Here is a 27,056-nt window from a genome sequence, read left to right as displayed (position 1 = left end):
GCCCTTCTCTCTGATTGCTCAGTTTGGTCGGGCGGCCAGCTCTAAGAAGAGTCTTGGCAATTCCAAACTTCACTGAGTTCTTGGGGACCATCAATGCTGCAGACATTTTTTGGTACCCTTCCCCAGATCTGTGCCTCGACACAATCCTGTCTCTGTCCTCATGGCTTTGTTTTTGCTCTGACATGCACTGACAACTGTGGGACCTTATATAGACAGGCGTGTGCCTTTCCAAATCATGTCCAATCAATTGAATTTACCACAGGTGGACTCCAATCAAGTTGTAGAAACATCTCAAGGATGATCAATGGAAACAGGATGCACCTGAGCTCAATTTCAAATCTCTTAGCGAAGGGTCTGGATACCTATGTAAATCAGGTATTTCTGTTTAAACATTTTTATAAATTTGCTAAATGTCTAAAAACCTGTTTTTGCTCTGTCATTAAAGGGTATTGTGTGTAGATTGCTGAGGATTTAGTTTCATTTCATCCATTTTAGAATAAGGCTGTAACGTAACACAATGTGGAGAAAGTACTTTCTGAAGGCACTGTATGTTTGGTAAAGTAATAAAGTAGTAAAGTAATAAAGTAATAATGTAATAAAGAATGTGAAATATTTTGGGTAGATGTCCCGATAACAGATTATAACTATATATGGACATATTATAATGTATGAAAAGGCTTATTCATTCCCAACTGTATGTTATTTTATCATATCATAATTGTTGTATTTGTTTTAGTATACTTTTACTGTGTACTAGATCATATGGTTTGAAAAGTGTTTTTTTTCTCAGACATAGATAAACATTTCCAGGTGAAAGCTGAAGGTCACAGCTTTCTGGGGGGGAACAACACTACATCATTGCCCTCTTGCTAGATGAATGACTAAAGCCATAGCGAAACAGTACAAAACGGTTGTCAGGTCAACTGGCTTTAAGACAATTAATAACAACAAAAAACAAGGTCCACATAAATAATCATCTTTACAGTGTAGTGCTCCATACATGCTAGTGCACTGTGCAACATGTTGCATTACAATCCATTAGGTAGAAGTGGTTGTTCTTCTCTGTACTCTTCAGGTTGATGAGGGGAGAGAGGTCAGTTGAACCTCTTCCTTCAGGTTGATGAGGGGAGAGAGGTCAGTTGAACATCTTCCTTCAGGTTGATGAGAGAGATCAGTTGAACCTCTTCCTTCAGGTTGATGAGGGGAGAGAGGTCAGTTGAACCTCTTCCTTCAGGTTGATGAAGGGAGAGAGGTCAGTTGAACCTCTTCCTTCAGGTTGATGAGGGAGATCAGTTGAACCTCTTCCTACAGGTTGATGAGAGAGGTCATTTGAACCTCTTCCTTCAGGTTGATGAGAGAGATCAGTTGAATCTCTTCCTTCAGGTTGATGAGGGAGATCAGTTGAATCTCTTCCTTCAGGTTGATGAGGGGAGAGAGATCAGTTGAACCTCTTCCTTCAGGTTGATGAGGGGAGAGAGATCAGTTGAACCTCTTCCTTCAGGTTGATGAGGGGAGAGAGGTCAGTTGAACCTCTTCCTTCAGGTTGATGAGGGTGGAGAGGTCAGATGAACCTCTTCCTTCAGGTTGATGAGGGGAGAGAGGTCAGATAAACCTCTTCTTTCAGGTTGATGAGAGAGATCAGTTGAACCTCTTCTTTCAGGTTGATGAGAGAGATCAGTTGAACCTCTTCCTTCGGGTTGATGAGAGAGGTCAGATGAACCTCTTCCTTCAGGTTGATGAGGGGAGAGAGGTCAGTTGAACCTCTTCCTTCAGGTTGATGAGGGGAGAGAGATCAGTTGAACCTCTTCCTTCAGGTTGATGAGGAGAGAGAGGTCAGTTGAACCTCTTCTTTCAGGTTGATGAGAGAGATCAGTTGAACCTCTTCCTTCAGGTTGATGAGAGAGGTCAGATGAACCTCTTCCTTCAGGTTGATGAGGGGAGAGAGGTCAGTTGAACCTCTTCCTTCATGTTGATGAGGGGAGAGAGGTCAGTTGAACCTCTTCCTCCAGGTTGATGAGGGGAGAGAGGTCAGTTGAACCTTTTCCTTCAGGTTGATGAGGGGAGAGAGGTCAGTTGAATCTCTTCTTTCAGGTTGATGAGAAAGATCAGTTGAACCTCTTCCTTCAGGTTGATGAGAGAGATCAGTTGAACCTCTTCCTTCAGGTTGATGAGGAGATAGAGGTCAGTTGAACCTCTTCCTTCAGGTTGATGAAGGGAGAGAGGTCAGTTGAACCTCTTCCTTCGGGTTGATGAGGGGAGAGAGGTCAGTTGAACCTCTTCCTCCAGGTTGATGAGGGGAGAGAGGTCAGTTGAACCTCTTCCTCCAGGTTGATGAGGGGAGAGAGGTCAGTTGAACCTCTTCCTTCAGGTTGATGAGAGAGATCAGTTGAATCTCTTCCTTCAGGTTGATGAGGGGAGAGAGATCAGTTGAACCTCTTCCTTCAGGTTGATGAGGGGAGAGAGGTCAGTTGAACCTCTTCCTACAGGTTGATGAGAGAGGTCAGTTGAACCTCTTCCTTCAGGTTGATGAGGGGAGAGAGGTCAGTTGAACCTCTTCTTCCAGGTTGATGAGGGGAGAGAGGTCATTTGAACCTCTTCCTCCAGGTTGATGAGGGGAGAGAGGTCAGTTGAACCTCTTCTTTCAGGTTGATTAGGGGAGAGAGGTCAGTTGAACCTCTTCTTTCAGGTTGATGAGGGGAGAGAGATCAGTTGAACCTCTTCCTTCAGGTTGATGAGGGGAGAGAGGTCAGTTGAACCTCTTCCTTCAGGTTGATGAAGGGAGAGAGGTCAGTTGAACCTCTTCCTTCAGGTTGATGAGGGAGATCAGTTGAACCTCTTCCTACAGGTTGATGAGAGAGGTCATTTGAACCTCTTCCTTCAGGTTGATGAGAGAGATCAGTTGAATCTCTTCCTTCAGGTTGATGAGGGAGATCAGTTGAATCTCTTCCTTCAGGTTGATGAGGGGAGAGAGATCAGTTGAACCTCTTCCTTCAGGTTGATGAGGGGAGAGAGATCAGTTGAACCTCTTCCTTCAGGTTGATGAGGGGAGAGAGGTCAGTTGAACCTCTTCCTTCAGGTTGATGAGGGTGGAGAGGTCAGATGAACCTCTTCCTTCAGGTTGATGAGGGGAGAGAGGTCAGATGAACCTCTTCTTTCAGGTTGATGAGAGAGATCAGTTGAACCTCTTCTTTCAGGTTGATGAGAGAGATCAGTTGAACCTCTTCCTTCGGGTTGATGAGAGAGGTCAGATGAACCTCTTCCTTCAGGTTGATGAGGGGAGAGAGGTCAGTTGAACCTCTTCCTTCAGGTTGATGAGGGGAGAGAGATCAGTTGAACCTCTTCCTTCAGGTTGATGAGGAGAGAGAGGTCAGTTGAACCTCTTCTTTCAGGTTGATGAGAGAGATCAGTTGAACCTCTTCCTTCAGGTTGATGAGAGAGGTCAGATGAACCTCTTCCTTCAGGTTGATGAGGGGAGAGAGGTCAGTTGAACCTCTTCCTTCATGTTGATGAGGGGAGAGAGGTCAGTTGAACCTCTTCCTCCAGGTTGATGAGGGGAGAGAGGTCAGTTGAACCTTTTCCTTCAGGTTGATGAGGGGAGAGAGGTCAGTTGAATCTCTTCTTTCAGGTTGATGAGAGAGATCAGTTGAACCTCTTCCTTCAGGTTGATGAGAGAGATCAGTTGAACCTCTTCCTTCAGGTTGATGAGGAGATAGAGGTCAGTTGAACCTCTTCCTTCAGGTTGATGAAGGGAGAGAGGTCAGTTGAACCTCTTCCTTCGGGTTGATGAGGGGAGAGAGGTCAGTTGAACCTCTTCCTCCAGGTTGATGAGGGGAGAGAGGTCAGTTGAACCTCTTCCTCCAGGTTGATGAGGGGAGAGAGGTCAGTTGAACCTCTTCCTTCAGGTTGATGAGAGAGATCAGTTGAATCTCTTCCTTCAGGTTGATGAGGGGAGAGAGATCAGTTGAACCTCTTCCTTCAGGTTGATGAGGGGAGAGAGGTCAGTTGAACCTCTTCCTACAGGTTGATGAGAGAGGTCAGTTGAACCTCTTCCTTCAGGTTGATGAGGGGAGAGAGGTCAGTTGAACCTCTTCTTCCAGGTTGATGAGGGGAGAGAGGTCATTTGAACCTCTTCCTCCAGGTTGATGAGGGGAGAGAGGTCAGTTGAACCTCTTCTTTCAGGTTGATTAGGGGAGAGAGGTCAGTTGAACCTCTTCTTTCAGGTTGATGAGGGGAGAGAGATCAGTTGAACCTCTTCCTTCAGGTTGATGAGAAGAGAGAGGTCAGTTGAACCTCTTCTTTCAGGTTGATGAGGGGAGAGAGGTCAGTTGAACCTCTTCCTTCAGGTTGATGAGAAGAGAGAGGTCAGTTGAACCTCTTCCTTCAGGTTGATGAGGGGAGAGAGGTCAGTTGAACCTCTTCTTTCAGGTTGATGAGAAGAGAGAGGTCAGTTGAACCTCTTCCTTCAGGTTGATGAGGGGAGAGAGGTCAGTTGAACCTCTTCCTTCAGGTTGATGAGAAGAGAGAGGTCAGTTGAACCTCTTCCTTCAGGTTGATGAGAGGAGATAGGTCAGTTGAACCTCTTCTTTCAGGTTGATTAGGGGAGAGAGGTCAGTTGAACCTCTTCCTTCAGGTTGATGAGAAGAGAGAGGTCAGTTGAACCTCTTCTTTCAGGTTGATGAGGGGAGAGAGGTCAGTTGAACCTCTTCCTTCAGGTTGATGAGAAGAGAGAGGTCAGTTGAACCTCTTCCTTCAGGTTGATGAGAAGAGAGAGGTCAGTTGAACCTCTTCCTTCAGGTTGATGAGAAGAGAGAGATCAGTTGAACCTCTTCCTTCATGTTGATGAGAGGAGAGAGGTCAGTTGAACCTCTTCTTTCAGGTTGATGAGAGAGATCAGTTGAACCTCTTCCTTCGGGTTGATGAGAGAGGTCATTTGAACCTCTTCCTACAGGTTGATGAGAAGAGAGAGATCAGTTGAACCTCTTCCTTCAGGTTGATGAGAGAGGTCAGATGAACCTCTTCCATCAGGTTGATGAGAGAGATCAGTTGAACCTCTTCCTTCAGGTTGATGAGAGAGATCAGTTGAACCTCTTCCTTCAGGTTGATGAGAAGAGAGAGGTCAGTTGGACCTCTTCCTTCAGGTTGATGAGAAGAGAGAGGTCAGTTGAACCACTTCCTTCAGGTTGATGAGAAGAGAGAGGTCAGTTGAACCACTTCCTTCAGGTTGATGAGGGGAGAGAGGTCAGTTGAACCTCTTCCTTCATGTTGATGAGAGAGATCAGTTGAACCTCTTCCTTCGGGTTGATGAGGGGAGAGAGGTCAATTGAACCTCTTCCTTCAGGTTGATGAGGGGAGAGAGATCAGTTGAACCTCTTCCTTCAGGTTGATGAGAGAGATCAGTTGAACCTCTTCCTTCAGGTTGATGAGAGAGATCAGTTGAACCTCTTCCTTCAGGTTGATGAGGGTAGAGAGGTCAGTTGAACCTCTTCCTTCAGGTTGATGAGAGAGGTCAGTTGAACCTCTTCTTTCAGGTTGATGAGGGGAGAGAGATCAGTTGAACCTCTTCCTTCAGGTTGATGAGGGGAGAGAGGTCAGTTGAACCTCTTCCTACAGGTTAATGAGGGGAGAGAGGTCAGTTGAACCTCTTCCTTCAGGCTGATGAGGGGAGAGAGGTCAGTTGAACCTTTTCCTTCAGGTTGATTAGGGGAGAGAGGTCATTTGAACCTCTTCCTTCAGGTTGATGAGAGAGATCAGTTGAATCTCTTCCTACAGGTTGATGAGAGAGGTCATTTGAACCTCTTCCTTCAGGTTGATGAGAGAGATCAATTGAACCTCTTCCTACAGGTTGATGAGAGAGGTCATTTGAACCTCTTCCTTCAGGTTGATGAGAGAGATCAGTTGAACCTCTTCCTACAGGTTGATGAGAGAGATCAGTTGAACCTCTTCCTTCGGGTTGATTAGGGGAGAGAGGTCATTTGAACCTCTTCCTTCAGGTTGATGAGAGAGATCCGTTGAATCTCTTCCTTCAGGTTGATGAGGGGAGAGAGATCAGTTGAACCTCTTCCTTCAGGTTGATGAGGGGAGAGAGGTCAGTTGAACCTCTTCCTCCAGGTTGATGAGGGGAGAGAGGTCAGTTGAACCTCTTCTTTCAGGTTGATTAGGGGAGAGAGGTCAGTTGAACCTCTTCTTTCAGGTTGATGAGGGGAGAGAGGTTAGTTGAACCTCTTCCTTCAGGTTGATGAGAAGAGAGAGGTCAGTTGAACCTCTTCTTTCAGGTTGATGAGGGGAGAGAGGTCAGTTGAACCTCTTCCTTCAGGTTGATGAGAAGAGAGAGGTCAGTTGAACCTCTTCCTTCAGGTTGATGAGGGGAGAGAGGTCAGTTGAACCTCTTCTTTCAGGTTGATGAGAAGAGAGAGGTCAGTTGAACCTCTTCCTTCAGGTTGATGAGGGGAGAGAGGTCAGTTGAACCTCTTCCTTCAGGTTGATGAGAAGAGAGAGGTCAGTTGAACCTCTTCCTTCAGGTTGATGAGAAGAGAGAGGTCAGTTGAACCTCTTCCTTCAGGTTGATGAGAGGAGATAGGTCAGTTGAACCTCTTCTTTCAGGTTGATGAGAGAGATCAGTTGAACCTCTTCCTTCGGGTTGATGAGAGAGATCAGTTGAACCTCTTCCTTCAGGTTGATGAGAGAGATCAGTTGAACCTCTTCCTTCAGGTTGATGAGGGGAGAGAGATCAGTTGAACCTCTTCCTTCAGGTTGATGAGGGGAGAGAGGTCAGTTGAACCTTTTCCTCCAGGTTGATTAGGGGAGAGAGGTCAGTTGAACCTCTTCCTCCAGGTTGATTAGGGGAGAGAGGTCATTTGAACCTCTTCCTCCAGGTTGATTAGGGGAGAGAGGTCAGTTGAACCTCTTCTTTCAGGTTGATGAGAGAGATCAGTTTAACCTCTTCCTTCGGGTTGATGAGGGGAGAGAGGTCAGTTGAACCTCTTCCTTCAGGTTGAGGAGGGGATAGAGGTCAGTTGAACCTCTTCCTTCAGGTTGATGAGGGGAGAGAGATCAGTTGAACCTCTTCCTTCAGGTTGATGAGGGGATAGAGGTCAGTTGAACCTCTTCCTTCAGGTTGATGAGAGAGATCAGTTGAACCTCTTCCTTCAGGTTGATGAGAGAGATCAGTTGAACCTCTTCCTTCAGGTTGATGAGGGGAGAGAGGTCAGTTGAACCTCTTCCTTCAGGTTGATGAAGGGAGAGAGGTCAGTTGAACCTCTTCTTTCAGGTTGATGAGGGGAGAGAGATCAGTTTAACCTCTTCCTTCAGGTTGATGAGGGGATAGAGGTCAGTTGAACCTCTTCCTCTCAACCAATATGTTCAATTTATCACTGCTCTGCATTTCTAACACACCGGGGCCAGTCCATTTCTACTCTGGACACAAGTGCAGTCCACTGGAGTCCACTAGCATCCACTAGAGTCCACTAGTGTCTAGTGACCAGACCACACAGCCAGCAAGTCCATGTCTGGCAACAATAACAGCAACCCACCCAAACACAGCACAGTCCATTTAGAAAGCCCTGACAGACAAGGCTGTGTATTTACTTGTACTATGGAAGATACAGTATATTGTAGACACTATAAAGTTTGCTTCATTTGGGAATCTGGTCAATCTGTGGCCATTGCGATAATTTGCTATTTTTTCTGTATAACTCTTCCTCAGTCTATGGAGCCACACAGCCAAGCCAGTGAGTCAACACAACCGACAGCTCAGTCTATGAAACCACACAGCCAAGCCAGTGAGTCAACACAACAGACAGCTCAGTCTATGAAACCACACAGCCAAGCCAGTGAGTCAACACAACAGACAGCTCAGTCTATGAAACCACACAGCCAAGCCAGTGAGTCAACACAACAGACAGCTCAGTCTATGAAACCACACAGCCAAGCCAGTGAGTCAACACAACAGACAGCTCAGTCTATAGAACCACATTTAGATCTCTCTAGACTGAGAGGCCTTTCTGAGATTTGGGCACTGCAGAGTCAAGGTGTAGTCCATCCTTGAGAGAGGGGAGGAAGAAAAGAAGAGGGAGGATTGGGAATAGAGAGAGATAGCGGGATTTTTTGTTCTCTCAGACTGTTGAGTTGTGTGTGAGTGAGTCGGTGTTGTGTGTGAGGGTGTTTGTGTCGTCACAGATTGAGACAGAGCTGTGTGTGAGTGTTTGTGTGTCAGTGTGTGTGAGTGTTTTTGTGTCAGTGTAGCTCGGGACAGAAGTGTGTGTGAGTGTGTGTTTGTCGATGTGCGTGAGTGTGTGTGTGTCGCTGATGCAGGGTAGCTCCTTGGGGGAGGACTTCTCCAGAACAGAGATCTGTGTGACGGTGGAGCTCTCTGTGAAGAGGGTACGTCTTCTCCTACTGTAGCTCAGATAACCTTGGATCTGCCACTTCCATAGATGCTTCTTCAGCTCTGCCTGCACCTGGACACACGAATGCACGCACACCCATGCATATGCACGCACACACACACGCGCATACGCATGCACGCACACAGGCACAAACATACACACAGAGAGAGAGAGAGAAAGAGAGAGAGCACTCTGTCATTTGAAAGCACATTGAGAGGTCTGTACACAGTGTTCAGTACATAAAATAATCTTGACGTCAGAGACTTGAGATAGCAGTCAATCAGAAACGATTATGGATTTTCATCTTTGTCTCTGCAGTAAGAACACTGCGAGTTATTCAATCAAAATCACTGTAATTCTAGATTCTAATTCTGTCATTGTAATTATGTTGGTTACTGCTTACTTCTCCATTTAGGAAACAGTAGAGCAGAGCCACCACAAAGCCCTGAGGAAGAAGAAGGAATAGAAAGTGAGTTTTCCAGTTATATTAACTAGCTACATTATTACAAAATAATATACTACTGGATGTCAAATGTACCTTACTTTGTAACACACATTCCCCTATGCAGTAGTATGCAGGCACGCAGGCACACAGCCACACCCCTACCACGCCCCCACCACGCCCCTACCACGCCCCTACCTGAAAGGATCCCAGGCCCAGCTCTATGAAGATACGTGCCTCCTCTCCTGTGTTCTCTGGTAGGAAGGCAAACACCATGTAGTGCATCCCAAACAGAGGGATCAGGAACAGAGTGGATTTAGCCAGCCTTCTACACACACACACACACACACACACACACAGAGATAGAGAGAGAGAAAGAGAGAGAGTAACTTCCACAAAGCTGTGAACGATCTGAGAGACAAGGCAAGAAGGGCCTTCTATGCCATCAAAAGGAACATAAATTTCAACATACCAATTAGGATCTGGCTAAAAATACTTGAATCAGTCATAGAGCCCATTGCCCTTTATGGTTGTGAGGTCTGGGGTCCGCTCACCAACCAAGATTTCACAAAATGGGACAAACACCAAATTGAGACTCTGCATGCAGAATTCTGCAAAAATATCCTCCGTGTACAACGTAGAACACCAAATAATGCATGCAGAGCAGAATTAGGCCGATACCCACTAATTATCAAAATCCAGAAAAGAGCCGTTAAATTCTACAACCACCTAAAAGGAAGCGATTCCCAAACCTTCCATAACAAAGCCATCACCTACAGAGAGATGAACCTGGAGAAGAGTCCCCTAAGCAAGCTGGTCCTAGGGCTCTGTTCACAAACACAAACCACAGAGCCCCAGGACAACAGCACAATTAGACCCAACCAAATCATGAGAAAACAAAAAGATAATTACTTGACACATTGGAAAGAATTAACAAAAAAAACAGAGCAAACTAGAATGCTATTTGGCCCTAAACAGAGAGTACACAGTGGCAGAATACCTGACCACTGTGACTGACCCAAACTTAAGGAAAGCTTTGACTATGTACAGACTCAGTGAGCATAGCCTTGCTATTGAGAAAGGCCGCCGTAGGCAGACATGGCTCTCAAGAGAAGACAGGCTATGTGCACACTGCCCACAAAATGAGGTGGAAACTGAGCTGCACTTCCTAACCTCCTGCCCAATGTATGACCATATTAGAGAGACATATTTCCCTCAGATTACACAGATCCACAAAGAATTTGAAAACAAATCCAATTTTGATAAACTCCCATATCTACTGGGAGAAATTCCACAGTGTGCCATCACAGCAGCAAGATTTGTGACCTGTTGCCACAAGAAAAGGGCAACCAGTGAAGAACAAACACCATTGTAAATACAACCCATATTTATGCTTATTTATTTTAACTTGTGTGCTTTAACCATTTGTACATTGTTACAACACTGTGTATATATAATATAACATTTGTAATGTCTTTATTGTTTTGAAACTTCTGTATGTGTAATGTTTACTGTTAATTTGTATTGTTTATTTCACTTTTGTATAATATCTACCTCACTTGCTTTGGCAATGTTAACACATGTTTCCCATGCCAATAAAGCCCCTTGAATTGAATTGAATTGAATTGAGAGAGAGAGAGAGAGATAGCGAGAGAGAGAGAGAGAGAGAGAGAGAGAGAGAGAGAGAGAGAGAGAGAGAGAGAGAGAGAGAGAGAGAGAGAGAGAGAGAGAACAGATAAGAGTCACAATAATGTCTTTGTGTCTGGCTCCCCAAACCACCTTTACATGTGTGTGTGTGTGTGTGTGTGTGTGTGTGTGTTCATGCATGTGTGTGTGTGTGTGTGTGTGTGTGTGTGTGTGTGTGTGTGTGTGTGTGTGTGTGTGTGTGTGTGTGTGTGTGTGTGTGTGTGTGTGTGTGTGTGTGTGTGTGTGTGTGTGTGTGTGTGTGTGTGTGTGTGTGTGTTTCTCTGAGACTCACATGAAGTGGCCAGTGTCGTGGCCCCCCACGCCTGGAGACTTGAGCTTCTGTACCAGAATACGGATCACATTGATGAAGATGATGAAGTTGACCTGGAGCAGTGGAGGAAGAGGAGGAAGAGGAGGAGTTAGGGCTGGATACTTTACAACACTGGGTGGATTAGGGTTAGAGTGGAGTTAGGATTTGGGTTGGAGTTGGGTTAGGAAGAACTGGGATGTGGACATGAAACCAGGGTTAGGGTTAGGTTAGGGTTAGGCCAATCACCAGTAGTGATGCTGTTATTGGCCCTTTGATGATCCACCAGATGAAGGCCACATCAGTGTCGTCCCAGCAACTACATCAGGACAGAACCACATGATATTATACAGTACAGTATTATTCCAACCGCCAACAATACATTAGTATTCATGTACCCCACATGACAATATCAATTCAGAGTAAGATTATAGTAAACATAAGTTTCTATCCTTACCCCCGGTCATCATAGAAGTTGCGTGTCAGAACCCACACCAACAGTATTGTAGTTGGGAGACCTAACAGATGCAGAGGACAATATCAGTCAGGTGTCCTTACTAAACCATTCCTCTTTGAGTTGCTGAGAAGAGAGAAGGAAGTAACAAGAGAAGTACAGAGGGAAAGACGTAAAAAGAGAAGGACAAAGGGAAGGAGAAAAGAAGGAGTGAGACGAGGACATGGAGAGAGATAAAAAGAGAAGGTCACCTACCCCAGCCGATGAGTGTGTACCACCAGAAGTACTTTTTGTGTGAGACGAAGGTGAGGGCCAGGAGGGTCTGGAGGTACATGCCCTCCACCAGCAACCAGAAGTAGTTAGCCAGGATACTAAACTGGAAGAAGGCCACCGCTGACTTACACGCCATCTACAGTACACACACACACCATATAGCAACATCAATATCAGAGTTTTCTCAGCTCTTTTATTTTTTATTTTACACTTATTTTACCAGGCAAGTTGACGAAGAACACATTCTCATTTACAGCAACGACCTGGGGAATAGTTACAGGGGAGAGGAGGGGGGATGAGTGAGCAAATTGGAAGCTGAGGATGTTTAGGTAGCCATGATGGTATGAGGGCCAGATTGGGAATTTCGCCAGGACACCGGGGTTAACACCCCTACTCTTACGATAAGTGCCATGGGATCTTTAGTGCCCACAGAGAGTCAGGACACCCATTTAACGTCCCATCGGAAATAAAAGCTCACCTTATGCATTGATTGCAAGTTTCTCTGAATTACACCACTAATGTACAGTGTGAATTACATCACTAATGTACAGTGTGAATTACATCACTAATGTACAGTGTGAATTACATCACTAATGTACAGTGTAAATTACATCACTAATGTACAGTGTGAATTACATCACCAATGTACAGTGTAAATTACATCACTAATGTACAGTGTAAATTACATCACTAATGTACAGTGTAAATTACATCACTAATGTACATTGTGAATTACATCACTAATGTACAGTGTAAATTACATCACTAATGTACATTGTGAATTACATCACTAATGTACATTGTGAATTACATCACTAATGTACAGTGTGAATTACATCACTAATGTACAGTGTGAATTACATCACTAATGTACATCAACTAATGTTAATCTGTAAGGTGATGTCGAGGTAACTTCTCTCCTTTTCCTCTTGTCATTACTGTGAAAAGTTCTACAGCTGCACCATCGAGCGCATCCTGATGTACCGGGTGTATCACCGCCTGGTATGGCAACTGCTCAGCATCGGACCGTAAGGCGTTACAGAGGGTAGTGCGTACGGCTCAGTACATCACTGGGGCCAAGCTTCCTGCCATCCAGGATCTATATAATAGGTGGTGTCAGAGGAAAGCCCATAACATTGTCAGAGACTCCAATCACCCAAGTCATAGACTGTTATCTCTGATACCGCACGGCAAGCGGTACCGGAGCGCCAAGTCTAAGACCAAAAGGCTCCTTAACAGCTTCTACCCCCAAGCCATAAGACTGCTGAACAATTAATCAAATGGCCACCGGAATGTTCACATTGACCCCCCCACCCACCCTCCATTTGTTTGTTTTGCTGCTACTCGCTGTTTATCATCTATTCATAGTCACTTCACCCCTACCTACATGTATAAATTACCTCAACTAACCTGTACCCCCGCACATTGCCTCGGTACCAGTACTCTAGAAGCAGGCCAATGTTTTAGCATAAAAGTATTTGGAGGAGAAAGTATATAGCCTCTTTGTTGTTATTTTATTGTGTTACTTTTTATTATTTTTTATTTTATTTTATTTGGTAAATATTTTCTTAACTCTTCTCGAACTGCACTGTTGGTTAAGGTCTTGTAAGTAAGCATTTCATGGTATACTTCTCATAAATACAAGTAGTAATGAAGTCAATCTCTCCTCCACTTTTAGCCAGGAGAGATTGACATGCATATTATTAATATTAGCTCTCTGTGTACATCCAAGGGCCAGATGTGCTGCCCTGTTCTGAGCCAATTGCAATTTTCCTAAGTCACTTTTTGTGGAACCTGACCACATGACTGAACAGTAGTCCAGGTGTGACAAAACTAGGGCCTGTAGGACCTGCCTTGGTGATAGTGTTGTTAAGAAGGCAGAGCAGTGCTTTATTATGGACATACTTCTCCCCATCTTAGCTACTGTTGTATCAACATGTTTTGACCGTGACATTTTACAATCCAGGGTTACTCCAAGCAGTTTAGTCACCTCAACTTGCTCAATTTACATATGATTTATTTCAAGATTTAGTTGAGGTTTAGGGTTTAGGAATGATTTGTCCCAAATACAATGCTTTTAGTTTTAGAAATACTTAGGACTGACTTATTCCTTGCTGCCCACTCTGAAACTAACTGCAGTTCTTTGTTAAGAGTTGCAGTTAGGACTAACTTATTCCACATACTTAGACACTTTAGTCAAAGCCAGTGGCATCTCATTAGTAAAGATTGAAAAAAGGCCTAGACAGCTGCCCTGGGGAATTCCTGATTCTATCTGGATTATGTTGGAGAGGCTTCCATTAAAGAACACCCTCTGTGTTCTGTTAGACAGGTAACTCTTTATCCACAATATAGCAGGGGGTGTAAAGCCATAATAAATATGCTTTTCCAGCAGCAGACTGATCAATAATGTCAAAAGCCTCACTGATGTCGAACAAAACAGCCCCCACAATCTTTTTATCATCCATTTCTCTCAGCCAAACATCAGTCATTTGTGTAAGTGCTGTGCTTGTTGAATGTCCTTCCCTATAAGTGTGCTGAAAGTTTGTTGTCAATGTGTTTACTGTAAAATATTATTGCATCTGGTCAAACACCATTTTTTCAATAGTTTACTAAGTGTTGGTAACAGGCTGATTGGTAACAGGCTGATTTGAGCCAGTAAAGGGGGCTTTACTATTCTTAGGTATCGGAATGACTTTTACTTCCCTCCAAGCCTGGGGGCACACACTTTCTAGTGGGCTTAAATTGAAAACATGGTAAATAGGAGTGCCAATATCATCCACTATTATCCTCAGTAATTTTCCATCCAAGTTGTTAGACCACGGTGGCTTGTCATTGTTGATAGACAACAATCATTTTTTTAGCCTAAAATTATGTGTGTGTGTGTGTGTGTGTGTGTGTGTGTGTGTGTGTGTGTGTGTGTGTGTGTGTGTGTGCTTGTCTATGAGAGTTGTAATTACACTCTAATCAGGGTCAGACTCAATATGTCCTCTTGTGTGAGGTTGGGCCCATTCAGGTTTCGGTCGATATGGGGGTGAGGGTCAGGAGGGACAGCTATCAGCCAGGAGCACCACTCCTCAATTATTTAACCCCGCATCACCCCCAAACACACACACACACTGCCACCTCCACTCCTCCCCTGTACCCCTCTGGTGACTCCCTGAACCCCAATCACACTGCCACCTCCACCCCTCCCCGGTACCCCTCTGGTGACTCCCTGAGCCACAATCACACTGCCACCTCCACCCCTCCCCTGTACCCCTCTGGTGACTCCCTGAGCCACAATCACACTGCCACCTCCACCCCTCCCCTGTACCCCTCTGGTGACTCCCTGAGCCACAATCACACTGCCACCTCCACTCCTCCCCTGTACCCCTCTGGTGACTCCCTGAGCCACAATCACACTACCACCCTTCTCTACTTCTGCAGTAGTCTCTGTAATCCCCTATCTCCTCTCTGTGCTGTGGATTTAGCTTCTAAATATAGAACCTGGTGTCCTGTTGGGGTGCAAGAGACCTCTCTCTCCCTCTCTCTCTCTCTCTCTCTCTCTCTCTCTCTCTCTCTCTCTTCCTTTCTATTTCTCTCTCTCTCTCTCTTTATCTATCTTCTCTTATCTGTCTCTCTCCCCTCCCCTCTCTTTCTCCCCTCTCTCTTTGTCCCTCTCATCATTCTCTCTCTCTTATCAGTCTCTCTCTCTCTCTCTCTCTCTCATCACTCTTAATGAGTCACCACTGATCTTCTGATCCAATGGCCAGATCCAATGGCCACTGCCACAGAAAAGGACCAAAGTCGACTGGACGACTCACTCTTTTTAGAAGCAGGCCAATGTTTTAGCATAAAAGTATTTGGAGGAGAAAGTCTCGACTCGCTGTCTCTCACAGATTCATTTCAATGAGCTAAAATGTGCTCTAGTCAGATAGCGTTCACAGCACCCTCTGATGCTTTTCCCATACAACAAGATGAGTCATACATCTGAAGGCAATGACATTCAAAAGAGGAAAGTGCACGGATGAAGACAGACCTATAAAACCACAGGAACTTAGTAGAAATCGGTGGTATACACTATATGAACATATATGACAGTAATATAGATATGGTATAGAATATCTAAATATATGGTGGCATAACAGGTGAAAGTGTGACGGGGAATTATAAACAGTATTAAGACAGTAAGTCCAGTATAGTTTGTGTCGCTTGTTGATGACAGCATGACACTCACGGTGGACATGAAGCAGTGGTCCAGGTTCTCATCAGCGAACAGAACTCCGTCCTTGATGAAGACGGCACTGGCTCTCAGGATGAATGAGGAAAACAGGTTGATGTGGATGTAGTTCCTGGTACAGTGGAACTTCCTGTACAGGAGAGTCAACTTCCTGTTAGACTGACCTCATTTCCTGTCATGTTAGATGGTCCATATTGAACTATAATGCCTATATGACCGCAATCCAGTCTTTCAGTGTTATCTATTTATCATCACAGCTTTATCATGTACCTGTGTGTATCTAAGGAATAAATATTGGACTGAGTATGTCCTAGTGTTACCTGAACACAGTGAAGACAAAGATGGCTGATATGAGGGAGACGAGGGAGGTGGCATATCCAGTGGTGTACACCTGACTGATGGTGGAGAAGTATGTTGTCTGGAAAGCAACAGGTCAGAGGTCAAAAAGAAACATATAGTGCAGGCGTAACCTCAGTTTTATAACTGAGAGGACTTCAAATACCATCAGTAGGCTACCCTCTATGTCCCTCATATACTCAATCATATAATAATGTCATTACATATACTGACAAAACAGTACAAGTATAGCGAATTAACATATCGGGCTAGGAAAGATACTGTTGTGTTTCTGTCTAGGGAGTTACACTACTTAATAAGCGTTTTCAGATGCACAGCACGATCCCACACCTTCCTCATGGCCTTGGCAAGTGTGTGTGTCTGCGTCTTCTAGGTGTACGTGAGAGAGGGTGTGTGGAGATACGTGTGTCTGCGCTTGTGTGTATATGGGGAGTGGTTGGGAATGAGACAGAGGGAGGGATGTGACAGCGGGATGAGAAGAGCCCCCTGAGCACTCAGCTATGACTGCTAGGAAGTCTGGGATGTTCATCTATCCTTCTCATCTCTCACTCTGTCTGTCCTACCATTTATTTTATTTTCTCTTTGCCTTTCCTTTCAAACTTGTGATTTGTCTAAATGTATGTGTTGCCAGATGGTTAGCGTGAATGGCCTGCAGAAACAGCCAGGGCTTTCTCAGATGAATACTCAAATATCCATCGTTAGTGATGTAACGAGAGATAGCAATGTTATTGTTTGGCTGGCTGGCTGGCCGACCTGTTAGTAACACAACAAAGTAACACAACCGACGTTCAACAATGCTTACAGCATGCGAATGAGAGAGAGAGAGAGAGAGAGAGAGAGAGAGAGAGAGAGAGAGAGAGAGACAGAGAGAGAGAGAGAGAGAGAGAGAGAGAGAGAGAGAGAGAGAGAGACAGAGACAGAGAGAGAGAAAGAGAGAGAGAGAGAGGGAGAGACAGAGAGAGAGAAAGAGAGAGAGAGAGAGAGAGAGAAAGAGAGAGAGACAGAGAGAGAGAAAGAGAGAGAGAGAGAGGAGAAAAAAAGAGTAGGCCTATTGAGTGAGATAGGTACTTCAGACTGAATAAGAAAATGGTTGAATAAGTACACGACTGAATAAGTACATGAATTAATGGCTCAGTGGAGTTGTTACATTTTGAAATGTGACAAATTCTCCCCTCAACCAATCCCATTCTATCTCCCCTGAGAAGAAAATTGAACAATGACAATTCCGATGAGTGATTAAATGAGTGAGTAAGTAAAAGAGAAGGTACAGGTCGTGAGTGATGTGGTGTGGTGTCTCTAACCTCTGATCCTGTCTCTGAGTCATCTGCGAACTCACAGGCCTCCTCATACGTAGGGTACAGCTCTGTCCAGCCGTCCTTCGTACAGTTCCTGAAGATGTAGCCTGGTAAACAGATCAACCAATCAGAGGTAGACTGCAGGTCTAATCCCAGGACTAAACTCAAGAGGGTTGCCAGTTCATTCTCACCTCACATAGAATAACAAGACAGAACTACAGCACTGCTCCTTCAGTTATACAGATGGATGCATTCATGGGATAGAGACAAAAAAGGAAATCCATAGAGTTTTACAGTACAACACTGTTCAATAATGTACAATACTAGACAGTGAAATACTGTAATACAGAATGCAGCAGGCAAATTAATTACATAGAGAACTGTCTTCTCTATGCACTATATATCTCTTTATAATCACACTTATCATGTACTGTAAATCTCTTTATGATCACACTCATCATGTACTGTATATCTCTTTATGATCACACTCATCATGTACTGTATATCTCTTTATGATCACACTCATCATGTACTGTATATCTCTTTATAATCATACTCATCATGTACTGTATATGTACTGTATATCTCTTTACAATCACACTCATCATGTACTGTGTCATGACATTGGGTTGGGGGTAGGTTTATGACAGTCATAAATACCTCTTTCCCCCTTTTTCTCTCTCCCTACTATAACTGATGTGACATAAGGAAACCCATGGGTTAACATAGAGATTCTGGGTAACATCAGAAGTTGGGGGAAATGAACTATATTCTGGTGATCCGACCAACTGAACATATGCGGTGGTACTTAAGGTATATTATGTTAGTTCGGTTGCCCTCTGACACATTCTCATCAAGGATAGAATGACATAAACTCTACTGTGGAAAGTCTAAATGTCAGAGATATCGGATTCACATGGAATTGTTGTTTAATTCAAATGTTTGAATATGACATTATTTGTGAAGAGGTGAAATGTAATTTTAGCTTCCAAATGAGAGATCTGTGCTTTCATAGGTTTTCCTCTGCTCACAGTGGTCCGCCCCTGTGAAGAGGCATGGGTTAATAGACTTTTCAGACACACCCCTCTCCCTCCACTATATAAAGCCACGAACCAGAATATAACTTTCTGTTCCGGGTACACCAGGATGACGGTCCGGTGTCAGAATGGTTCAGATAATAACTACAGATGAAGCCAACATCAGCATGGACTTTGATTGTGAATGGTATGAACTTTGAACTCATATTCACTACAGAAGTGATATCTCCTAGCCTTTGAGTTAGCAACAGCTAAACGCAGGTTCGGAAGGACAGTCCAAGTATCCCGTCTAATACACACAACGTTCCCGTGACTACCAGAGACATTCTTCAAAGGACAGAGGACTCAGGTTGGCGACACGGGCCATCTACCACCAACCTACTGAAGCGCAGCTCAGAGTAAATATTGATTGCATTTTCCTCTTCAAATGGGCGGTAATTTAGAATGCATAAGATACTGTATTTACGATAGCACAGCTCGCCTATGTCAAGTCTCCCGCTCTTTCACTAGGACTCCCCCCCTTTCCTTTGTGTAACAAGCTGTCATATCGATTCTGCCCGCTAGGGACGTTTTTCTGTATGACGTAATTTGTGATCAAGTTATGATTTAATTGTGTATGTGTGTTTCTGTGTGATTAGTTAGGTATTTAGTAAATAAATAATTAAACCCAATTTTGTATTGCTGATTCAACTTGTTAGCCAGGATTCTTGCAGATAATCAAGGACTTACAACTTTCAGATGAGACTGAATAAAATGACGATTAATGTGACTGCTATTTAGTAAAATATGACTAAATCTTTAAGAGTTTATTCGAAAGATAATAGCTCTATAAATATTCTTTCGTGGTGTCCCTCTCTAGTTAATTCATATTTACATGATTAGTTCAATCAGGTAATATTAATTACGGAGAAATTATTTTATAGAATAGCATGTCATAGCAATTAATCTGGCATAGTCAAAGACACGACATATTGGTGCCCCGTGTGAGGAGTCTAAGATAGAATGAGGTTTTCATTTTGATTCAGCCTGTATAAAATTGAAAAGCAGATTACATAATATACCAAGTTTATTATACACATTTTTGGAGTGATAGACAAGCATTTTTGGTTGTGTGTGCTGAAGATTCCCCCGCCCCGCGCTATTCTCTGACGTAGTCAGTGGATAACGTAAGCGAATACATTTCTTGTATGAGGCTGAGAAAGCTAATTATAGAAATCTGAGAAATAGTGCGTTTGGCCAAACGCAGGGCTATTTCTGCCTGGCGCGTTTCATACGCTGGTAGGGCAGGTCATTATTAATTTCTCGAGCGAGGACAAAGAGCCAGCCGATTGAAATTCAGGAGATATAGCGCGACCAGCGATAATTATCTCTCTCTCTCTCGCGATTCAACGCGAAGAGACCACGGTGCAATTTCATGTTTGCCGCGTGTTCCGGTTAAAACATCGTCAAAAAACGCCGAAAAGGGTTTGAACATAATACGTTATTAGTAAAACCTTTTCCCTGCCAAGGGAATCCTACGTGCTACATTTTCAGGCACAAAGGAGGGTTAGCTGGCACGAGGTGCTAAAGCTAACAAGAAAAAAAATAGCATTTTTTCTTCTTCCTGGTGCCACGCTGAAATTCCTCCGCCTAGCGGAACAGTAGTCGGGTAGTTCCGTTTTATTTCAGCGTGTGAAGTCAGTGACCGCTGAAGTGTGCCCAGGATATTCGTTCATGAAGAATTATTCAGGTCACACTCAAGTCATCACTTATGATATCCAGACGAATATCAATGTCTTATCCAATTGAACTAATAAGTGTAAATCTGGCCATTTACATTCTGAAATAGATATTTTAAATAATATCCAAATTGTTGAGTTCTCTAAATAAGACATTGCAAACTTTTTCCAAACTAACCTAGATTAAGCACTTCTCAGGTTAATTAAAGTTTAATTCACAAATTGCCTATACAGGTTTGATTTATCATTAAATTGATCAATCAGTAAAATTTGGGTTTTTCAAAACCCATTCAGTAATCCAGTATTGACAGAAGCCCCGCCCCAGCGGGAATCCCATGTGGTTTCGGCCTTAGGGAGAAGTGCCACAGTGTTGAATGTGCCCAACATTTGGTCTACTGTTTGACACTTATGATATCCAATCAACAGAGATTTTATGGATTATCGTCTCATTCAATTTAATAAGTTAAATTGTTGAACATAATTTAATGTTCTTCCAATCAAATGAGACACTTTACAACTTCTCATATTAACCTAGATGAAGCCACATCTCATGTTAATTAAAGTTTAATACCCAGATAGCCTACACAGGTAGGATTAATCATTGGCATTGATTAATTAATTCAATTTGCTTTTGCAAATTCATTCACGTCCAACTTCCACATTACTGGTACAGAACTGGTAGTTCGTCAACATCTATAAATAGATTAAACTTGTCTTTGCAGCTTCCAATTAATTCCAAACCCAAACTTTGAATACATTTAGGGAAAATTTTTCCTCTAAACTTTTCTAATAATGTGCAAGCTATCAAAGGAGGTGGTCACCACTCCTCCGCTAAGTAGTGAACCTCCACCCATAAAAGGATTGATCTCTGACCTCAGCAGCGATACCAACCCTAATTATGCCATTAGTGAAAAAACAGCCGAAATTGCGAACGCTCTCCAAAATCAACCATCAAACACAGGCTTTGTGACGGTTCTCCCAACTTTTGCACTAATGTATCGCCATAAGAATGTGGCATCTGTTCAATACCACCGTGCACAGCTGAAGCACGTGCCAGTCATGGCTAGCATTGGGGTACAGGCGGAGAGAACTGAGCCACTATTGACAAAAGCAGGAAATGAAAACATTCTGCTAGTCGAGGAACTGCGTTTGAAATCTGAACAATTGAAAGTAATTGCAAATACTTATGACGATGAACGAGCACAAACTCTTCAACAAAATCGTTGTCTCCAGGAACAACTCAATTTAGCCAAAACTAAATACGAGGTAGTCCACTCCAAACTAGATAAATCTGTTGAGTTATCTACAAATAGGACCGCGCAACTTGATAACATGCAGGCAGTTTTATTGAACGTTACTCAGAGTAACACGGTTCTACTCAAAATTCTGCAGACCAAAGACGATCAGTTGATGAACACAATGACGAAGTTGGATGACAAATCAGCAGAACTCATTGAAGTCGCTGAACAAATGAATGATGAGAGAACTCGGGTGATGAAGATGGAAATCTTGATTTCTAAGCAAGCGGAAGAAATCTCATCACTGAATCTCTCGCTCCGTACTCAAGACCTTTATCTGCAAGCCATGACAGATAAGTTTGAGACTGAAAAGAGCAAGTGCGACACTCACGTGTCCAAAATCAGTACTCTAAGCGCTCAAGTGGACTCTGCAATGCAGCAGAATACCACCCTTAGGTACCATCTGGAGGAAGTCCAGAAGGGTCACGCTCTACAGCGTGACTATCCATCCAAGCAACCGGAGCCCGGTACTCAAAGGAGTGAAGACGATAGGTTTCAGACATTGCCTCCGTCAGGTGTCCCCCAGTCTTCTCCGCTTGGCCATTCCGCACTGAGTAATATGGCGCCTCTTGGCCAACAAAGCCAAAGCTTGGCTTCTCCTCTTGGCCTTTTGGCCCCACTTTCCCCACAGGATAAAGCCCACCCTCTCCGCCCGCTTGACGCGGAATACCTTGACAAACTCGTCAAGTATTTCCCCACCTTTGACCCCGTTCCAGGTCAGCCAAACGATACTGAGACGTTCCTAGCTGACATAGAGGACGCGTTGGATGGCTACCCGAACGCTACGGGTTCTGACAGGGTTTACCTGTTGAAGCGAACGTCGAATAGACACGTGACAAGGTTCATTCGCCTACAACAGCAACACGTGCTAAATGACTACGCTAAACTTGCCACAGCTTTGAAATTAGAATTCAGTGGTTCTGCAACTCGCAAACACGATAGCTCACTGGCTAACACGGTCAAACAAGCTCGGAATGAACACCCACAAGCTTACTATCATAGGCTTCGTTCAGCTTACTTTGGCCTACTCACTGAAACAGGCATGGAAGACCTGTTACCATTTAAACAAATGTTCCTGTCGAACATGTATCCCACCTTCATTACCTACTTGGGCACTGCAGCCCACATTAGCTTGCCCATCTTACAACTCAGAGAGCTTGCAAGCACAGCTTTTGAGGCATCAAAAGCTCGCAACGCCAAGAGCCCTGACCACTCGGTTTTGAAGTTTGACCAGGAGCACTCACTCCAGTCAGAGGGTGCATTATCAGGTATTGGAGCATTAAGAGATGACGCACAACAACAGTTTCTACCACGAAACCATGATTCCAATAACCTCCGCGGTCGAAATAACCCTAAAGCACGTCGCCATCAAAACGACTACCGCTACAATCGACCTGTTCACTACGTTCCTGCACCCAACCCACACAAAGTGTCAGAGCACAAGGGTAACAAAGGGTTGAAGGATGATCAAAACGTAGACCAATGTTCTCCAGAAGTTCCAATAGGTGAAGAACTAAAGCGAGAAACATTTGAGAAAAGGGTAAAAGATAAGTCACAAGGACTAGACAGGGAATTACCGGACTCCAGGTCCGCAGGAATTAACACCCATAGCAAGGACGTTAAAATTCAAATCCCTCCTGCTTTCACTCGAGACCCTATCCAGGGCCCGATTGACCAAGAAACAAGCCCACGGGCTTCGTCTATAAACTCTGATACAAAGGTTGCGAAGAAAAAGGTCAAACGCTTCGTCAAAGCCAAGCCCACTCAAAATCGTAAAAGTCAATCTGCTTCCACCTTGAACAGAATTGACACATCACGTTGTTGCGAAAGACCACTCCACTTTGTGGGGAACATGTCCACTAAACACGAATCGAAACGACCATACCTGGAAACAGTCCTGGAGGACTGCTTAACTTGTCATGCGCTAATTGATTCGGGTGCGACAATATCACTCATCTCTCAAACATTGTTTGATGATCTAAAAAGGGCTTTGAAGCCAACTAAACGTTGGTTAAAAGTGGAACGATGCGACACTACACTTCGAGGGGTCACTCAGACTACCTCGCCTCTCACATTGAGAGTCATGCTGAAACTACACTTCAAGGACTTATCGCTCGTCCACCCTGTGTATGTTACTAGCCTCGAAACTGTACCCCTGCTACTTGGAGCAGACTTGATGGATCGGTTACTCCCATTGATGGATTGGAAAACCAACCAGGTATGGTCACAGGCCACAGTGCCTTCTCCACCGACCACACTGTCTTTCCCTAACGCTAGCTGCAACGCAGTCATTCACGAGGGGTATCTGTCGAAAGCACCCCTTGGGAAAAAGACGTTTAAAAACCTGTTGGGGCAGAATCAGATCCAAGGAGATATTACGATATCTCAACACATTCCATCAGCCAACCTGATTGACCATTCCTTTCAGGATTTCGAGCCAGCTGTCTCTGTTAAATAAGCAACTTCCCTCCTCCGTGCAGTCGTGCAATACGGTAGTTGAAATGAACTCCTCTTGCCCTTCAGACATTTCCGCAAGCACTGCGGCCGTCTCAGCAAGAAAAACATCGATGCGCAGAGTATACTCTGCTTCCGATGATACACCTTCCGCTTTGTTGGGGACTGTCAACCCTTACAATGACACTAATGGCGTCAGTCCAGCAACTGACCCGATGATTCCCACTGGTGAAACACTTTGCGATATCACAGACCGATATCCTCGTCTCAGTTCGCAGGTACTGAAGAGGTTGCCACGCGCGGACGCGGTGATGACTGACAGACCTCGACAGCCACTGAGGGTGTTGAAGCACAAACACCAGGAGATTTGGTTGAAAGGTTGCAGCCATTCTCATAATAACGCAGCCACTGACAACTCGTACATAGGGTCCGAACCTTTCGTTTGCGCCTCGGACACCAACACCACATGCTGGTGGGGGGGTCCCGAGACACAAAGGGGGGGAATAGTAGCCCAGACCCATGATGAGCCTTATCGAGGCCGGTGGGGGGGTCGAGACTACGGACAACACCGTACGAGGCCGCCAGAGCATAAATCAAATCTAGTTGTAAACTCCCCTTTGAAAACAGTGAGGAGCAGACATAATCCCTGTCTAGGGGCCTCTTAGAACACATCTAAGATAGTACTGAGGTGTACCACACTGGTCATAAAGGAAGTCCAGTGGACTTGTCCACCTCCAAAACAAATGGCAACAATAATCATTCCTTGCCTTGTGTAGTAGTCACTACAAGACAACTAGTAAAATGCTCTAATCATGTATTCCTGTAGGATAACATTTCAGAATAAATCGGTAGGACAACTGGACCCCTTGAGTACCAGTACCAATACCACAGTCAGTCCAGCAACACTCAGTAGGAGGATTAGTAACCTCACAAGTTAAATTGCTATTGATAATAGCAACATAGGAGTCACTCAGAGTGCAGCACGGGGAAGGGAATCTCCATTGCACTCTTCCAATGGTTACACACGCCACTAATAAATAGAATCCTCCGTACAGGAGAAAAAGTTATTAGAAGTCAGGAACCACGATCACACCACGTACGACTGGTCTAATACTTACAGTACTTCCGTCATGAGGTTAGCTCCTCCGTGGATAACATAGCTATGAAGTATATTTCTTCATACCTACTGCCACTACAATAGTGGAAGACAGTGACTGGTAGTAAAACCACTACAGACTCCCTCGACACCAATTCTGACTGACCTCCAGGCATTGACCTGAAAATTACCTGACTACGTCAGACTCATTCTGAACAAGTTGTAATCTGCCAGAATACTTGGTTTCCTTCCCTTGGCATGTGTGCTTGCGTAAGCATAAACGCACATGTACAACGGAACATCCAATTAGGATTTATGCTAGGATCACTTAAGGGTCCGAGCAAAATACCAGCCTTAGTAAAGTTGAACATTTATTTTGAGGCCTTTAACTCTACAGCTACAGAACTCACCAGTTTTCTTCTCAGAAGTCCATAGGTCATCCCTGTAGACTGCCCAAAACTAGTGCCTTACAGCTGTAGACGTATCATATAGTTATCAACTTAGGATAGTACCCTAACCAACACCCCGCAAATTAGAAGAGCCCTAGATATGACATTAGACAATGCCATGATAGGGTCATTTTGCCAAGACCATGGACGTAGATAGAATACAGTCCAATTAGATGGTTAAGGTGGCATAACTATATTTTGTTTTGTTTATGCTTTCATTTCATTTTGTTTCATTGTCTTCGGCATGTAGAAAGTGATAGAGCCATAAACAACTTCCCCATACAACCATCAGTTAGTGCCACAACGCCGCTCATTTGGGAGGAAATGTAATTATATATTTCATGAGTGTGTGTGCGTTGTTAACATCTGCCTAAGTTACTGCCCAGATCTTCCAGTCTGGACGACCAGACTACGGGTCCGGAACGGCGATCCCAATCCGGACCTCCGCTGCCCAGCCATGGAGCAGACTTCTTCATTTGCAGACACCCTACCCGGGTCGACCACACCAGAGGGGGGACTGCAACAGCGATCACCAACTGGACATCTGCTGTCCAGCCATGAAGCAGACTTCTTCATTTGCAGACACCCTACCCGGGTCGACCACACCAGAGGGGGGACTGCAACAGCGATCACCAACTGGACATCTGCTGTCCAGCCATGGAGCAGACTTCTTCATTCGCAGAAACCCTACCAGGGTCGACCACCAGATGGGGACCACAACGATGGTCCACAACCAGGACAACCCACGGTCATTTGTATGTTGGTTTGCAACATGCAGGTTAATCGCAAGATTGAACCCAACATGGGGGGACTGTCATGACGTTGGGTTGGGGGTAGGTTTATGACAGTCATAAATACCTCTTTCCCCCTTTTTCTCTCTCCCTACTATAACTGATGTGACATAAGGAAACCCATGGGTTAACATAGAGATTCTGGGTAACATCAGAAGTTGGGGGAAATGAACTATATTCTGGTGATCCGACCAACTGAACATATGCGGTGGTACTTAAGGTATATTATGTTAGTTCGGTTGCCCTCTGACACATTCTCATCAAGGATAGAATGACATAAACTCTACTGTGGAAAGTCTAAATGTCAGAGATATCGGATTCACATGGAATTGTTGTTTAACCTGTTATGGCTGCAAGGGAAAGTATTGAGTAGCCAGATAAAAGATGCCCATTTCAAACGGCCTCGTACTCAATTCTTGCTCGTACAATATGCATATTATTATTACTATTGGATAGAAAACACTCTCTAGTTTCTAAAACCGTTTGAATTATTTCTCTGAGTGAAACAGAACTCATTATGCAGCACTTTTCCTGACCAGGAAGTGGAATGTCAGAAATATATGCTCTGTTCAACTTCCTGCCTATACATGGTCATGATACGTAAGAGTCTACGTACACTTCTTACGCCTTCCTCTGGGTGTCAAGAGGCTGTGAGAGAAGAAATTTTGTGTTTATCTTGGTCTGAGGTGGAATAAAAGCTATTTCTTTGACGTGACCGTCCACTTCCGGTACTCTGAAGCGCGCGACTTAGACAGTGGGATTGCCTTCTGTTTAGCTGTCGTTATGAACGACTAAC

General features: G+C 44.3%; 1 protein-coding gene across 1 annotated transcript in view; it reads right to left on the bottom strand.

Moving 5' to 3' along the window:
- Positions 1–7,982: 7,982 nt before the first annotated feature.
- Positions 7,983–27,056, bottom strand: part of LOC120054320 (pituitary adenylate cyclase-activating polypeptide type I receptor-like) — a 74,955-nt gene continuing 55,881 nt past the window's right edge. The window contains exons 3-13 of the mRNA XM_039001734.1: positions 17,424–17,524; positions 16,086–16,183; positions 15,763–15,895; positions 11,529–11,682; positions 11,277–11,337; positions 11,069–11,138; positions 10,805–10,896; positions 9,025–9,154; positions 8,788–8,829; positions 8,343–8,456; positions 7,983–8,039 (exon numbers count right to left, since the gene is read on the bottom strand). Coding sequence (XP_038857662.1) covers positions 7,983–8,039; positions 8,343–8,456; positions 8,788–8,829; positions 9,025–9,154; positions 10,805–10,896; positions 11,069–11,138; positions 11,277–11,337; positions 11,529–11,682; positions 15,763–15,895; positions 16,086–16,183; positions 17,424–17,524 — 1,052 coding nt within the window. The remainder of the gene's footprint in view (positions 8,040–8,342; positions 8,457–8,787; positions 8,830–9,024; positions 9,155–10,804; positions 10,897–11,068; positions 11,139–11,276; positions 11,338–11,528; positions 11,683–15,762; positions 15,896–16,085; positions 16,184–17,423; positions 17,525–27,056) is intronic.

Source organism: Salvelinus namaycush, chromosome 10 (assembly GCF_016432855.1).
Source record: "Salvelinus namaycush isolate Seneca chromosome 10, SaNama_1.0, whole genome shotgun sequence".
Lineage (NCBI taxonomy): Eukaryota > Metazoa > Chordata > Actinopteri > Salmoniformes > Salmonidae > Salvelinus > Salvelinus namaycush.
Note: the sequence above shows the minus strand (reverse complement) of the source record. Positions and strands in the feature narration are given on the sequence as shown.